This window comes from Dichotomopilus funicola (genome assembly GCF_033296635.1).
Source record: "Dichotomopilus funicola strain CBS 141.50 unplaced genomic scaffold C8A04scaffold_12, whole genome shotgun sequence".
Taxonomy (NCBI): Eukaryota; Fungi; Ascomycota; class Sordariomycetes; order Sordariales; family Chaetomiaceae; genus Dichotomopilus; species Dichotomopilus funicola.
Genome location: NW_026944033.1, coordinates 272,668 through 287,214, shown reverse-complemented (window position 1 = coordinate 287,214; position 14,547 = coordinate 272,668). Strand labels below are relative to the sequence as shown.

Sequence of the window (14,547 nt, the reverse complement as noted above, 5' to 3'; positions counted from 1 at the left end):
GGGCATTCCAGGCTCAGGAGAATACAACATCACCCTTGTATGGAGGATGGAAGTCCCCATCTCTCTGCTTAGTGTAGGCTCGGCGTCAGCAGATGCAGCCTGCTGATCTCACGCGCCAGCACCACTCCCTTCCAGCAGCCGTGATACTACACTACATAGTACAATCATTAAAATAAGCGCCACAGCGGTGGATTGCCCAAGTCAAGGAGTCGCCCGTGCAGCGGAATCCGGCCGCGCATTGCCTGCCGCTACCTCTACGGCACAGTCGTACATCAGACGACAAAACCATCCAATCGGCCTGGGATGGATCCGTGCGGAAGAAAGGGAGGAAACCCTTTTTTCCCCCATTCTGGGTTTGGCAACAGCGTGACGGCCTCTCCCTACACTACACTAGCCCCCGGGTCGTCCCGCCGGGAACACAGTAAAAAGGTTGGTCCACTCCCTGTCCTGGCGTCTTCTTGCCGCGCGCCGCCCTTGAACGGCAACTGCAAGTCGTCGGCTCTCCCACACCGAAGTCACACCCAGATTCATTTTTCTGCAACCCCTTTTCCCACCCCCTGCCCCCAAAAGGCACCGAATTTTTATGGAGGAGCCAGTACTCGATTTCGCCTTGGCCCCAGGTATTGGCGTTCAACGGGAACCCTAAGAACCCGGCGATCGACACGCGGGAGGTTAGTGACATCAACTAAACCTGTCTTGGTGCCACCCGAACGGCGTAGTCCCACTGCCCACAGCAGTTCTCTTAGCTCCTAGATACCTCCGCTGCTCAGCCTGGCGCCGGAGCTTACCTGGCACGCTAATTCCTGAGTCCGCGACGCTTCCTATCCTTCTTCTGTGGTTGGCTCATATTGACTTCAGGGTTCTGCCGTGGAGTTCTCCTCGACGCGACAACACTCCCAAGACCACACTACCCCGTTTTATCCTCCGTGCCCTTAACTATTACCCTGGAATTTGGGTCACGAATTCCCTCCTTTCAGGATATTATGTAGACAGAGCTGTTAGTCTGTTGTGAGCAGCTCGACAACTTTCACATCCCTACGGCAGTCTTGCCGTCTACGTTTTTTTAACGGACTTTCCGGCCACAATCGTGTCCATTTTACCCTATCATGGAGCCCGCTGAGCCACAACCGACCACCAATCCTTCCCCGCCAGGAGAAGCCGACCGACCGACTGGCTCTGGGGCTGGTGACAATAAAGACCAACCCCCGGACGCATCAAAGAAAGCGGCGGCGAAGAGGAGGACGAAGACTGGGTGCCTCAGTGAGTCGGCCCGTACCCTCGTGGTAGGCTAGAGAATCTCGTATGCCTTGCGTCCCTAACCCTTCACGTTAACTTTTAGCGTGTCGAAAACGCCGTATCAAGTGTGATGAGGGGAAGCCAATTTGTAACAACTGCATCAAGTCCAAGCGTGACTGTGAGGGCTACAGTCAACGACTCACCTTCAAGAAGCCCCTGGGGTCGTTTCCCTCAGGCCACCTCTACAGGAATCCCGTTTACAACCATCGCCAAAGTCAGGACGCATTTGCCGACGCACAGGTATCCACGGCGCAAAACGCTGCAGGCTCGTCTCAAGTATTGCTTCCTGTGATCGCTCCGAAACCATCACCCGCTGAATATCTCGGGACTGTGCCCCCCACCACCTCCCAGCAGCAGGGGCCTGGGAAACCCTCGTTCAGCGGCAGCTCCGATTTCGACCCAGCAGCTCAGCACTTGCCTAGTCCGCCTTTTCTTGGCTATGATATTAACTCTTCCCAAAGTCACGGACAACCACCCACCTCCGGAGAGATATACGCCGATGATGGGACTATCGAGGACGCCGCCAACACTCTGTATAACCCCCAGCAGCACGCTTTCCTTCCCAGCAACGATGGGTTTCAGCCACGCCACCAACCCTTGGCTGCGGAAGAGGGTTATTGGCAATCAGATGATGAAGCCTCAATGGCGGATTCGGACGATGACACTCCTCTGGACTCTCATCGCTTTCATCTTGACTCCAACGACCTCGGTATCCAGGTTGCCAGGCGGTTAGAACCCCAGCGGGATTTGTATGGGATTAGGATTCGTTCGTTTGGGGGTTTGGTGGACGACAACATACTCGACACGTACACCCCCTCCTCAGCAAGCTCGCCCCTGAACGACACGCAGACCGCCACCATCTTTTGGTATTTTGTCAACGTTACAGGCCACAGCATGTCGATGTATGAGAGGCATCCGTTTGACCCGACCCCAATGTTTCGAGGACATCCAGTTCCGAAACAGCGTCAACACATATGGACATGTCGGTGGCAGCCTGGCAAGACGACCATTAATGCCTGTAAAAGTATGACTAACCTGATTTTTAGATACCTTCCCGATCATGGCGTTCAACCACCCTGCTCTCATGCAGGCCATGCTTGCACTAGGCAGCCTGCAGATGGCCAAACTCAACGGGACGCCCCCCACTGCTGCCATGAAACACTACCATCTGTGCCTCAGGAGAGTCGCAAAGAACTATCAGAGCCCCTACAAACGAACGCAGCCGGCCACACTCGCCGCCACGCTTTTACTCGGCTTCTACGAGGTCTGGAACTCGGATCACGACAAATGGTGCAAGCACATGTGGGGCGGCCGAGCTATCATCAAAGACATTCCCCTCAGGCGCATGACAAAAGATGTATTGGCCTTCAAAAGACAGCAGAGGGAGCGAATCCTCGGAGAGCACCAGTGCAACGAAGTGTGTTTTGCCTCGCATGGGGATCTGAGTGTGGACCACGCGGCTGTCGACTACGAGCTGATCTACCAGCTGACCGGCCAAAGCGTGGATTATGAGCTCCCCAATGGGTATGTTTTCGGTGACCAGCATCAGCCGTCGCGTATCACGGAACGAGATGTCGAGACATACGAACAACTCCGTGATCTATATTGGTGGTACTGCAAGATGGATGTCTATCAGAGCTTCCTGGGTGGAACTCGTCCATTGTGAGGGAGTCCTTTGCCATGCTCAGCTGTATGGACGTTGCTAACCAACGTCAGAATGGATTACAAGCACTGGACCCAGTGCGTACCGCGTGGTCCGTTCGGAAGGATAGATTCCATGTAAGTCTATGTCCATACTCCAGCAATATCTTTCTGCGTACGGGGCTAACCGTATAATTTTTCCGTCCCTCTCCACAGCCATGGCACCTTCGACTTTTCTCTTTTACTACTTGGCCGGCTCGCCAGCTTTGCGGCCCGGGATCTGACCAGAAAGCGGAAGGCAAGAAAGGCACAAGGCCCACCTCTTGGCCAAGGCCGTGGCGGTCCTGGCGGTGGTCCTGGCAGCGCTCCTCCTCCCAGCCAAGGACCCGGGCAAGCAGGGCCAGCGCCAGGGGCAGGCCGCGGTCAATCGCCGCCCACGTTCCCCGGGCTAATTCCCACCTCGGGGCGCGTCGCAATACCCAGGGGGTTCACACCACCACGCGAATCATCACCCACTAGCGATTCAACCGAAGGGGTGGATCTTGACACATCCACTACCCAAGCCCTGCAAGAGTGGGAAGAGATCCGAAAAGCGTTCGAGATCTTCCGCGCCCGGTTAGGACCAGATTTTGAGCCCATGGCGCCCGATGTCGCGCCGCCTGAGATGACACCCTTTGGACCTGCCCTCATGTACCGCACGTACAGCATCGCGGGGATCTGGTTGAACTACTACATGGGCCTTATCGTTCTGCACCGATCGCATCCGTCGATGCCTCCCGTTGCCGTGATTGCAGCAGGCATGGCCGCTCCGCAGACAGGCCGGTGGGCGAACGAGATTGCGCGTATCTGTGCCGGTTTGCATGAGGATACCACGCATGTATCGGCCATCAGCACACTAGTGGGCGCGGCTTTTATTGAGAGCTGTTTCCCCCTATTCGTGGCTGGTATTCAGGTATGCTTTGCTTGTCCCTTACCCCCTTTTTCACCCCCTTTTTTCATCCTTGACCCTTCCACTCCCGCCAAAACACAACGCTAACCCCCCTCTCCACAAATACAGTTTCAAGATATCCACCAACGGCACTGGGCTATCCGCCGTCTCCGCGACATCACCCGACTTACAGGCTGGCAATCCGCGCGCCAAATCGCAGACGGGTGCGAATCCGGGTGGAACAAGGCCGCCGAGGTGGGGCGTGGCCCTCCGTATCACAGCCCACCGGAGCTTGGACCGATATTCCACGACGGGGAATCGGTCTGGAACCGGCCGCGGCGTATTGACAGGCGGATTCAAGAGCTTGAGGCGAGTGAGAGTCGATTGGTGTTGGCTAGATCGGAGCAGGCGCATTATGCGATGGGGCTGTTGAGTGTGGAGAACGATTTGGATGCCTTGGTTATTGATGAGGCGGATGGGGACCGAGGTGGGCGTGACGACCAGGAAGTGGCGGATACGGATCAGTTTGGGAGATATGAGGGGGATCTAGGGGAGGAGTGATGATGTAGGAGGGTGGGGAATAGGGTCAGGAGTCTGGCGTGTGCCATTCTTGGTCCGTCTTGCAAGTCTTCCGTGATCCTGGTTTCTCGCCAGGGCTGAAGGGTCTGTAGAAAGGGGCGGGGTATGTGTATTTATATGTATCCTTGTGCATGTACTTGTATGTCTCTTGGTCGTGTTCATCAGTTGGCCCTTGGTGAATCGTCCTTGGCAACATAATCGTCTCGCTAATAACACAGGAACAAACCTAGGATCCGCCGGCATCAGGGGGGGAAGCAACACTTGTGAGCAAGGCTCCGGATCTGTTTCTCCGGACTTCCCGGCTAACCTCCCCACAGTCTCATCCCTCCCAAATTCCCACGACCCTCCCTCCCTACTCTAGATAGTTACATCTGCGGTAGAGAAATCTTGCTATTAATTCGCCGGTAGCCGCTCAACCACCGAGGCCATCTCTTCATCCGTGTATATTCTGAAGCCGCGATCCTTGGTGACGCTGGCCAGTTGTACATTCTTGGCGTCGAGCTTCTCCTCCATTACTTGCTTGAGTGTCTTGAGCACGAGCGTCTCTGCGTCGGCAATCGTAAGGGACTGTTCAACCCAACCAGGTCAGTATCAGTGTATACCAGAACAGAATTAACATGAGGGATTCGACGGACCTTGTGGTATTCGTTCTGCAGCTCCGCCTGGGCCCCTTCACTCCCACTCCCAATAGCCTTGGCATCGTACCGGTAAAAAGTACCCGATGGCTCGGCGTGGTACAGTGACGGCCCGTCCTCGTCGTAGCCCGCAATCAGCAGAGCCACGCCAAAAGGGCGACTCATGATACTCTCCTCGCCGTCAGCCGACTCGCCGAACCGCAGGGCCAGGTCGCAGATGGCCTGGGTGCACGACTCGACACGCAGGCGCTCGTTGTAGTTGAAGGCGTGCGACTGGCACTCGACCCGCGCGTGCTCCACCATCGACCGCGCGTCGGCTTGCAGGCCGGACATGGCGCACCCAATGTGCCGGTCAATTTCGACGATCTTTTCGACGGAGGAGGTCTCTAGCAGCGTTGACGTCACGCGCTTCTCCACGCCTAGGATCACGCCCTCTGAGGTGGCCACGCCGATGGCCGTGCTGCCGAGCTTGATCGCTTCGAGGGAGTACTCGACTTGGAAGAGGCGGCCTTCGGGGGAGAAGGTGCTGGATAGAGGGGCGGGGGGTAGTTAGTTTTCGGAGGGTAGGTTCGTGGGCTGCTCGGTAGGTGAGGGGGAGGGGTTCAAGAGAGTAGCGCTGGGGAAAACATGGTAGTCAAAAGAGGTCGACATACTTGATCCCCCGGTCTGTTGGGCACCACCACGTTAGCAAAAAAGCACTATTGCTGAGCAACTCAAGGTCCCTTCGAGTACTCACCATATTCCGACCTTGCCATAAACATCTTGGCGGTATTGCGGGGTGAATGTTCGATTCGGGTATCTTAAGGGGTTGTGTATGGTGGTCACTCGGCCGTTAGAGGTGTTCCTTTTCGTCGTAAAAACGGCGGCAAGCTGTGGTTGTCGTCGTGGTCCTCGTACTGGCGATGTTGCGGGGCAGTTGCAGGGTCGGGAAGTTGTGGAGGTTGTTGCGGCGGGCTTGGATTCGCAGCTGAAGCTCCAGGCACGGAAGGGCGACGAAAGCTCCCCACTGTTCTCCAGGCGGCCAACGGGCTGACCTGGGCTTCGCACCCTTGTCGGTACTTGGGCAGAGGTACCTTCATGAACACCCCACATTCACACAAGCAAACGCGCCAAGCTCAAAACGGCAAGGTGCTAGCGATCGCGTCCCTCTGCAAGTCGCGCTTTGGCCCGAGTGGCAGCTCTTTACCGGCATCCAGTTTCTCGACTTGGCAATAACCACATCCATTGTCTCTTCCGGAACCCATGCTATGATCCATGACCGAACCTGCACCAGAGACTTCCGCCATAACCCGACTTCGCCCCCATCACCAACCGCACGACCGGACGACGACGAAGCCCACCCGCATGACTCCATTACCCATGTAGAGCGGCACAATCATGTCGGGCACCAGACCGTCCTCATATGCGGAAAAGAGAAGCAGCGGCGCCGCGGGACTGCCTGATCGAGGCTCCGGGGCATCTGCCTCGTCGCGGCCACGCGTGGCTGCCGAGCACCCGGGCCTCTTCAGGGAGGGATCGTTTGGTAGGGGACCTGAGCAGAGGACCGGCAGCCGGTATGCCGAGAGCACCCACAAGCGGTCGACGTCGGGCCATCCCGGCCCACGCTCGACCAACAGCTCATTCGAGGAGCGTCGCACGGAGCGGACGCAAGTAACTACGCGGGAAACCTTTATCAGCCGGACTAAGAGCCCCCAGCGCCGTGGTACTGTCAGCGATAGGACGAGGACGGCAGATGGATCTAAGCAACGAGCCCCCGAGCCGAGGAGGGACATGCGCCAGGAGACACCCGTGGCAGGTAATTTACCCTTCCTCTTTACGGTATCTTACTTGTTGCGCATAAGATGGAGCAGATAGCTGAGACTAACCCCTGCGGCATTAGACAAACTCCCACCAGCTGTATGGGAGCCCGAAGCCGTCTTGTTACCGCATACGACAGCCCCCCTAGCTTGCCGCATATCCATCCCCCCACTAGCTTCCACCGCGCCCCAGGCCCTGCAACCGAAACCTCTACAAGATCTCTCCCTCGAGGCACAGGAGGCCGTCATTATCGAGGACCTTTTGTTTGTGTTCATGGGGTTTGAAGGCCAGTACATTCGATTTGCGAAAGGATACAACGCATTCGAGGAGCGGGATCGACTTTCCGGGCCGCAATGGCGCATTCTTCAAGGGCTGGACCCGAGTTTGCTGGACCTCACACAATCTATGCTGCGCATGGCCAGCCACTACACGGCACTAGAGACCTTTGTTGATGTCCAGAGCCGGGAGGAGTTTGGCTCGGTCAATCACGCCTTGTGTGCGTCAATACGAAAGTTGCTGCAGGAGTACCTCGTCATGGTGGCCCAACTTGAGACCCAATTCCTCAGCGACGACTCTTTCACCCTGCATGTCTTGAACGTGCACGTTCTACCGACTAGCCACATGTTGGCTCAACTCTACGCCGTGGCGCACGAGCTGTTGAAACGAAATGCCCTCCTAGACGACGAGACGGACGAGTCGAGCGACGACAACGACGATGTGGATCATATTTTGGAGCAGTTGAGGGAAGGTGGCGAACTGGTACCGGGCAATATGACGGGGAAAAAGATATGCAAGGGCGGGGTCGTACTTGGGTTGATCACCAAGAGGCTAGAATCCATGTCGGGAGACCCCGCGGCCCGCGCCCTCTTGACTACTCTCCTACGGGACGCCAGCCGCCCATACATGCAGATGCTGAACGAGTGGCTACACCACGGAGGGATCAACGACCCGCATGCGGAATTCCTAATCAAGGAACAACGGAGCATTCGACGAGAGAGGTTGGAACAAGACTACACCGACGAATACTGGGAACGCCGGTACACGATCCGAGACCACGACGTACCACCTCAGCTCGAAGGTGTCAAAGACAAGGTCTTGCTGGCTGGCAAGTACTTGAACGTTGTCAGGGAGTGTGGCGGGGTCGACGTGAGCCTGCGGGTCAAAGACGTGCCAATATCGTTCGACGACAACCGGTTCCTAGATAACGTCAACAACGCCTATGCTCACGCAAACGAGTCTCTGATGCGACTACTTTTGACGGCACACGGGCTCCCAGCGAGACTGCAGTCGTTGAAACACTACTTCTTTTTGGACCCCTCCGACTATTTCTCCTACTTCCTCGAGCTGAGCGCTTCCGAGTTGCGGAAACCCGTCAAGTCGGTCAACACGGGCAAGTTGCAGTCACTTCTCGATCTTGTACTCCGGCAGCCAGGTAGTGTGGTGTCCCTCGATCCATTTAAGGAGGACGTCAAGGTCGAGATGAATGAGATCACGCTCACTAAGTCACTCCAACGTGTTGTCAACATCACTGGAATCGAGCAAGGCGAGACGCTACAGCCGTTGTCCAGCAACCAGCCCTTAGAAGGTGACAAAAACGCCAACGGCTTTACGTCGCTTCAACTCGACTATGCTGTTCCCTTCCCGGTGTCGCTCGTCATCAGCCGCAAGACTGTCTGGCGCTACCAAGCCCTATTCCGATACCTCCTCTCACTGCGGTACCTGGAGTCGCAGTTATCAACAACATGGCAGACCCACACCAGCGGGTTTGTGTGGTCATACAAGTCGTCCGTACGCAGGCTGGAGATCTGGAAACGTCGGGTCTGGACCTTACGCGCACGCATGCTGGTGTTTGTTCAGCAGCTCCTGTACTTCTGCACCGCCGAGGTCATCGAGCCAAACTGGCAGAGCCTAATGGCACGGCTGCGTGGGAAGAGCGGCGGTGGTACTGGCCAAGATGGTGCAGCCAGTGGTTCAACCACGGGTGTCGACCGCACGGTTGATGAGCTGATGCAGGATCATGTGGATTTCCTCGACACCTGCCTCAAGGAGTGCATGCTAACCAACAGCAAACTGTTGAGGGTAAGTTCTCCTCACCGTATATCGAACCCCTTATTCTATTCTAACAACACCACTCCCAGATCCACTCCAAACTCATGCAAACCTGCACCGTCTTCGCCACCTACACCAACTGGGTCTCGCGCGAACTTGAAAAGGCCGACCCCGACCTTTCAGGCACCACCAAACCCCCAAACATGACCGACGACCAATGGCGCCATTTCCAAACGATCCGCACCCAAAAAGTCCACCCCCAACAATCCCACCAGAACCAACCTCAGAACCAAACCCAAAACCCACAAGACCCCAACTCCTCCATCCTCCAGCCCCCGGACTCCAACTCCACCGGCCCCGGCCCCGGCGCAACAGACGAGGCCCGCATCGCCGAACTCTTCGATGTCATGCGCAAGTGGGAAACCAACTTCAGCCGGCACCTACAGATCCTACTCGACGCACTCAACCACTACGCCGCAACGGAAACTGTCGTGCTGTTGAGCCTGTGCGCGCGCTTGAGCACAGCGAACCAGGGGACGGAGTACGCCGGGATGAGGGGTGGGGAGGAGGATGGCGGGGTATAAATGATATGATATGATAAGTGAATGGAAGGAAGATGGGGAAGTCGTTCCAGAAAGGGGGCTGGCGGTTCAGTTTTTTTTCCTTTTTTGTGTGATGATACGACAGCCCCTGTTGTTGTTTTACGTAACCAACGAGACGGGCGTTACTACGAATAACGATGGGAAAAACATAGAGTAGGAGGTGCCAGAAGGCCTATTCTTTCCTCCTTACGGATAACCCGTTCGTCTTCTGTTCGGGAGGAGTGGTGACCCAGTATGCTGTGGTTATCTATGTTATGTTGGTCGACATTAGTTTCTTCATGGACCGCTTCACGACTACCCATGGGGAGGGAAAAGAAGAGAGTAGTAGTATTTGAAGCGAGCGGGAGTAACCCCCCATGGATGATGTCAAATATGAACTTGCCCGTTTGATAAATCATAGGTGGACCTCAAGTTTGCAGCTGTTCTTGCTTGTTGTGCATTTACCATTCGGTGTCCCCGGTGGACGTTTGTTACGTTCGCCATATTTCCCCCCTGAATTGCTCTCCTAGAAAGTTAAAAGGCATGGCCATGACTCTGGCTACATGTAACTTTTCAACTCCCATTATTGCGACTGAACCATATTAGAAGTGATGGACTCACGATTTAAATTGGTACACTGCGAACAACTTGTTGAATCTCAAACTCAGATTCGTATTTTCTTAAATGTTGAATCCCCCATCTGCCACAACAAAACCGAATTCAGACCGCACCTACCTCCGATACCTCCACTATTCTTTTTTCTTATTTCATGTAAGGTATACCAACAACCAGCTCAAGGGTCGTCATGTCATGACTGCATCAAAAAATTCATTGACCATTGCAACCCATTCCCGTCCCCCTTCCTTTGTTCCAAAGAAAAACAAGGAACTTTCTCCGTTCCTTGCACCACAGTCATAATCAGCAAAGTGATCCATCCACATCCTTTCCCTTCGACCCATGCTGAGTGCTTATTCTTCCAATCCGTCTCCCAGGACTACTAGAGTGGGGAAATGGAGGAAGAAAAGGGCAAGACTTGAAACTGGGCAAGATAAATGCAAACTGCAAACTGGAAAAGAGAACAAGAAACAAAAAAACGACAAGCCTAACATTGAGATTGAAAACAACGGAAACAACGGCAACCAATCAAATGCAGAGAGCAACTACCAGGGTATTTTGCGCCAGGGGTATATCCAGCCGTAGGGGTATTTCTCTTTTCCTCACCACTCGACGTAAAAAAGAAAAACGGAGAGCGCACAAAGACTCCGTTGTCTAAAAAGCCTCGCAAAAGTCTGAAGAACCATGACGGGGGGAATCTCTAACGAAATGGCCCAGAAAGAGGGCCGGGGTATCCTGAATTGGTGGAATGAGATGTAGAGGGGCGTCCGCTGTCGGCAGACTGTCGGGGGTGGTGGCGCGGCGTGGCGTCACCGGGCAAGGGAACCGTCAGCTTGTCGAGCCCATTGACATACGTCGGGCCGGTCGGTGGGCCCCAGATGTTGCCGTCGTCATCGGGGAGGTTGACGCCGCTATCGTTCCAGGGGTTGCGGTCAGCGTTAAAGCTGCGTGTCGACTCGATCGAAATGAGCGACGACTTGGAGACGTTGCTGGAGCCCTTGAAAAAATTGGCCGCCGACTGTGAGCTGTTCTTTCGGCGGTCTAGGAACGAGGAAATGGATGACATGCTTCCGGGCTTCCGGAGGCAGGCAAGGATGCTCCGCTCGCGGGCAACCTCCTCTCCGAAAGTGGGCCGGGTCGGGGAATCGGTCGCCACCGGGGCGGGTGCATGCTGAAGCAGCTTAGAGTTAAAGAAAGGGAGCGACTCCTCAAACGTGTCCGACTTGGGGCGCGGGATGGCACCCTTGATGATGACAGGTTCGACGCTTGCGGTGGCGAACTGGGCGTGGAGGAAGTCCATAGCGTCACGGAGACCGCCGGCATTGTTCCGGGTGAAGGTCCAGAGGAGGGTAACCGTGGGTGACCCATCCTCGGTGCGCTCCTCGGCATTCTCGTGAACAGTAAGCTCGACTTCGTACTGGTTCTTGAGTTTCGGGATGATGGTCTGGACAAAGTCGGGAGATTCGAGATACTTGATCACAGGAGACGCTCGCTCGAGGACGACTTCGTGCTTGTCAGGGACCATACCCTAGGGCAGTGTTAGTTTGAATGTGGGGGATCAGTGCATAAAGAGACTCTTGAATATTACCAGAAATTCATCAATGCACTTGGGAACAAGCCACTGGGGTCCAGTCACGGTCACCTCGTCGCTGGCTTGCTCAGTGCTAGGGAAGACAATCTTGCAATTCCACGTTCTCTCCAAGTCCTCAATCTCGGCAAGTCGAGTGAGGAGCTGGCGGTGGTAGAGCCGGTCGACGTTGACAACCTGAGACGTGAATTCGGAGTCCTACAGACACGTTAGTAGGGGCTTTTTGGCAGCAAAAGGATCAAGGCAAAAGCTTACTGCGCGATCCACCATCTCCAGAATTTCACTCTTGACAAGCTCAAGATTTTGGGCGTTGCGAGCCGGGGTGCGGCAAATGACATTGTCCACACGGCTGTCATCATCCTCACGGCCCATACCACCTTGAAAGAAAGGTTAGCAACCACACTTTCTCTATTCGGTCGAGCACAATAGACACCTACCGCGATCCATAGCATTGGAAAATTTGACGAACACCGAGTGCTTCTTCATGATGCGCTGGATGTGCTGCCCGCCAATGCCGATAATACGCTTGTGGTACTGATCAGGCACATGGAATGAGATGGAGGCCGGCATCTCCTGTTCAACTAGACTCAGGCCCTGCTTCAGAGATTCATACGCCTGCGCAATAACCTCGATATTGAAGTTGTATTCGCCAAAGTTGTCGAACATGATCTGAACGTTGCTGTTCCCCATGATCTTGTTAATCTTGCCATTCTTCTTGCCACTGACAAACTCCTTGTGCTCGTTGGCTAGCTCGATGCGGACCCTGATCTGGTACGGAGCGTGGACGGCGAACTTGATCTGGGAGATAACCATCAGGGCAGCCTTGATGGACTCGTCGGACCCTGTAAGAGTAAAGGATTGCCGATCAAAGGAGACGTCGGAATCCGAGTTAGCACAGATGTCACCAAGCATGGCCTGGATGTCCTGGTTGCTAGGCTGGTGGTGGGTATCGGGTTGCAAGGAGATCCACGACGATGTGTAAAATTGGCCCACCTTGGTTCGGAAGAGTTAACACCCACTGTCATCACAAGCCGAACTAAAAGGTGGGGGTGGGGGAGCTTACCAAAGCCATGAGCTCACGAAGAGAGCGCTCTACATGCAAATTTTCAACAGCCTGCACACGCACGAGGCTTTTCCTTGACCCGAGTGAGGGGAAGATGATAAAAGCGCCGTTGGCCTCAGTGATCCTTCGGACCTTATCCATACGGCTGAGCAAGATGCTGTCGATCTTGGCAGGGGGGATGGTCACATCCTTGACAAAGAGCCTCGTCCGGGTGAGGAGCTCATGAATACGGTACTTGGCCTGCTCAATGGCCTGAGGCGTTTCACCAGTAATCAAGACCTTGGAGGGATCACGGCGCTGGGCATTGGGAGGGCAGTACCGGAAGCAGCTGGAAAAGGGGGGAGGGAAGTAGATCGCTGTGTTGGTGGCGGATTCGATCAACTTGATGTTCTTGCGATTGCGCCCACACAACAGCTGGTGCATCGAAGGCTCAAATATGGTGGCATCGACGACTCTCCCAAGCTACACAAAGGTGTGGTTAGCACATACGTAAATCTCGCCTCCCCTCGCCCCGCTTGAGACAGGTAAATAGATGCGTGATGGCTGGGTGGTGAGCATACCAGTTGGTCAATGTGGATGAGCACTCTAGTCTTTGCGTGTTCCGAGGACAAGTAGTCTCCGTAGATGGCTACACGCCAGCGCTGGTCCCGAAGCAGGTCCACATCACCGTTCAGACCCCCGGTCAAGGGGGTCAGCTTGGGGCCAAGCAGGAAGATGTCGACCCCGCAAAACACCGATGTCTCATCCAAGAAATCTGTTACCGATTTCTTAAGGACTCCCTCAGACAGACTGGCGACAAGATTCCCGTCCACAACAACCGTTGTGCAGCGCTGTTGGAAGGGGATTTTGGTTTAGCAAAACGGGCCAAAAAGAGGTGCCGCCAACAAATGCATCAGGGCAGACCCACCAATGAGAGCGGCGTATGGTTGAGAATAGTTTCCCTCGTCTGATACACTAACTCCGGAGCACCCGAGAGAGACACTGTAGTGACCTGGCCGTTGACAATCTTGGGGGTAGTGGAGAGGACGTGAGCTTCAATGGGAAGGGTATTTGACGTGATCTCCCGGCAAAGCTCACGGAGCTGGTTCAGGTTCGTGGTGTGCACAAACAGCTCGTGGACGGGTATGTCGTCCGGAACGTCTTCGGGGTGGGTCCATCGTACCACGGCATCGGTCGTAGCGTGCAAGATGTCTTCCGTGTTGGGGCCGGCCAGGTCGGAGGCGAAGGGAACATTGAACGAGTAGTGAATCGGGCCGTCCGGAACGGGCGGAGCAGCTATCGGGGGCGGCCCTTGAGCTGTCATGTCTCGACGGGGATTGATGGCTGCCTGCATGCCCATATTCGCCCGCGACATACTGAAGTTGGCGGGACTCATCCGCTCAGGCCAGTGGCGCATGCTTGTTAATTTATTCATCTTGGAGAAGATTTGTGAAGCCCTCGCACGCCTTAGTGGATGGTCGGTGGGTGGTTTCGAGGATGATCGAGGGAGTGGGGGGGATTTCTTTGTTGGTCGTCCGGGCTCGAGGAAAACCAAGTCGTGCACTCGCCTGCGATGTAACCGGTGGGATTGGTGGTAAATAGATAGGTTGGGGTTGTCGGGGGAAGGGTTAGAAGAGCGGGTAGACGAAGGGACGGTAGCGGCGAAGGCGGCGGAGGAAACGAGGCAATTGGGGCTAAATGAAGGACTGAAGAAGAGAGGCGTTACGCCCGGTGGGAAAACGGGTATCAGCAGTAACAACACGAAGAAAATGGGTATCTTAGAAGAGGGGGGAGGT

General features: G+C 55.2%; 4 protein-coding genes across 4 annotated transcripts; 2 read left to right on the top strand and 2 right to left on the bottom strand.

The window, feature by feature from the left end:
* Positions 1 to 1,106: 1,106 nt before the first annotated feature.
* Positions 1,107 to 4,426, top strand: C8A04DRAFT_10260 (fungal transcriptional regulatory-like protein; the record flags this gene model as incomplete). The annotated part of the gene is made up of 6 exons (XM_062776517.1): positions 1,107 to 1,260; positions 1,340 to 2,278; positions 2,343 to 2,958; positions 3,013 to 3,075; positions 3,154 to 3,835; positions 3,995 to 4,426. 6 exons carry the CDS (start codon positions 1,107 to 1,109, stop codon positions 4,424 to 4,426), a joined length of 2,886 nt encoding a protein of 961 aa, XP_062639245.1.
* A 411-nt stretch (positions 4,427 to 4,837) lies between these two features.
* C8A04DRAFT_26354 (nucleophile aminohydrolase) lies at positions 4,838 to 5,840 on the bottom strand (the record flags this gene model as incomplete). Its single annotated transcript, XM_062779905.1, has 4 exons — positions 4,838 to 5,011; positions 5,080 to 5,605; positions 5,733 to 5,745; positions 5,816 to 5,840. 4 exons carry the CDS (start codon positions 5,838 to 5,840, stop codon positions 4,838 to 4,840), a joined length of 738 nt encoding a protein of 245 aa, XP_062639244.1.
* Positions 5,841 to 6,456: 616 nt separating this feature from the next.
* On the top strand, positions 6,457 to 9,509 carry C8A04DRAFT_10307 (Spc98 family-domain-containing protein; the record flags this gene model as incomplete). The annotated part of the gene is made up of 3 exons (XM_062776532.1): positions 6,457 to 6,874; positions 6,974 to 8,955; positions 9,015 to 9,509. 3 exons carry the CDS (start codon positions 6,457 to 6,459, stop codon positions 9,507 to 9,509), a joined length of 2,895 nt encoding a protein of 964 aa, XP_062639243.1.
* A 1,312-nt stretch (positions 9,510 to 10,821) lies between these two features.
* On the bottom strand, positions 10,822 to 14,186 carry C8A04DRAFT_35434 (uncharacterized protein; the record flags this gene model as incomplete). Its single annotated transcript, XM_062783169.1, has 7 exons — positions 10,822 to 11,649; positions 11,710 to 11,907; positions 11,965 to 12,086; positions 12,147 to 12,702; positions 12,773 to 13,234; positions 13,333 to 13,602; positions 13,680 to 14,186. 7 exons carry the CDS (start codon positions 14,184 to 14,186, stop codon positions 10,822 to 10,824), a joined length of 2,943 nt encoding a protein of 980 aa, XP_062639242.1.
* Positions 14,187 to 14,547: the final 361 nt, after the last annotated feature.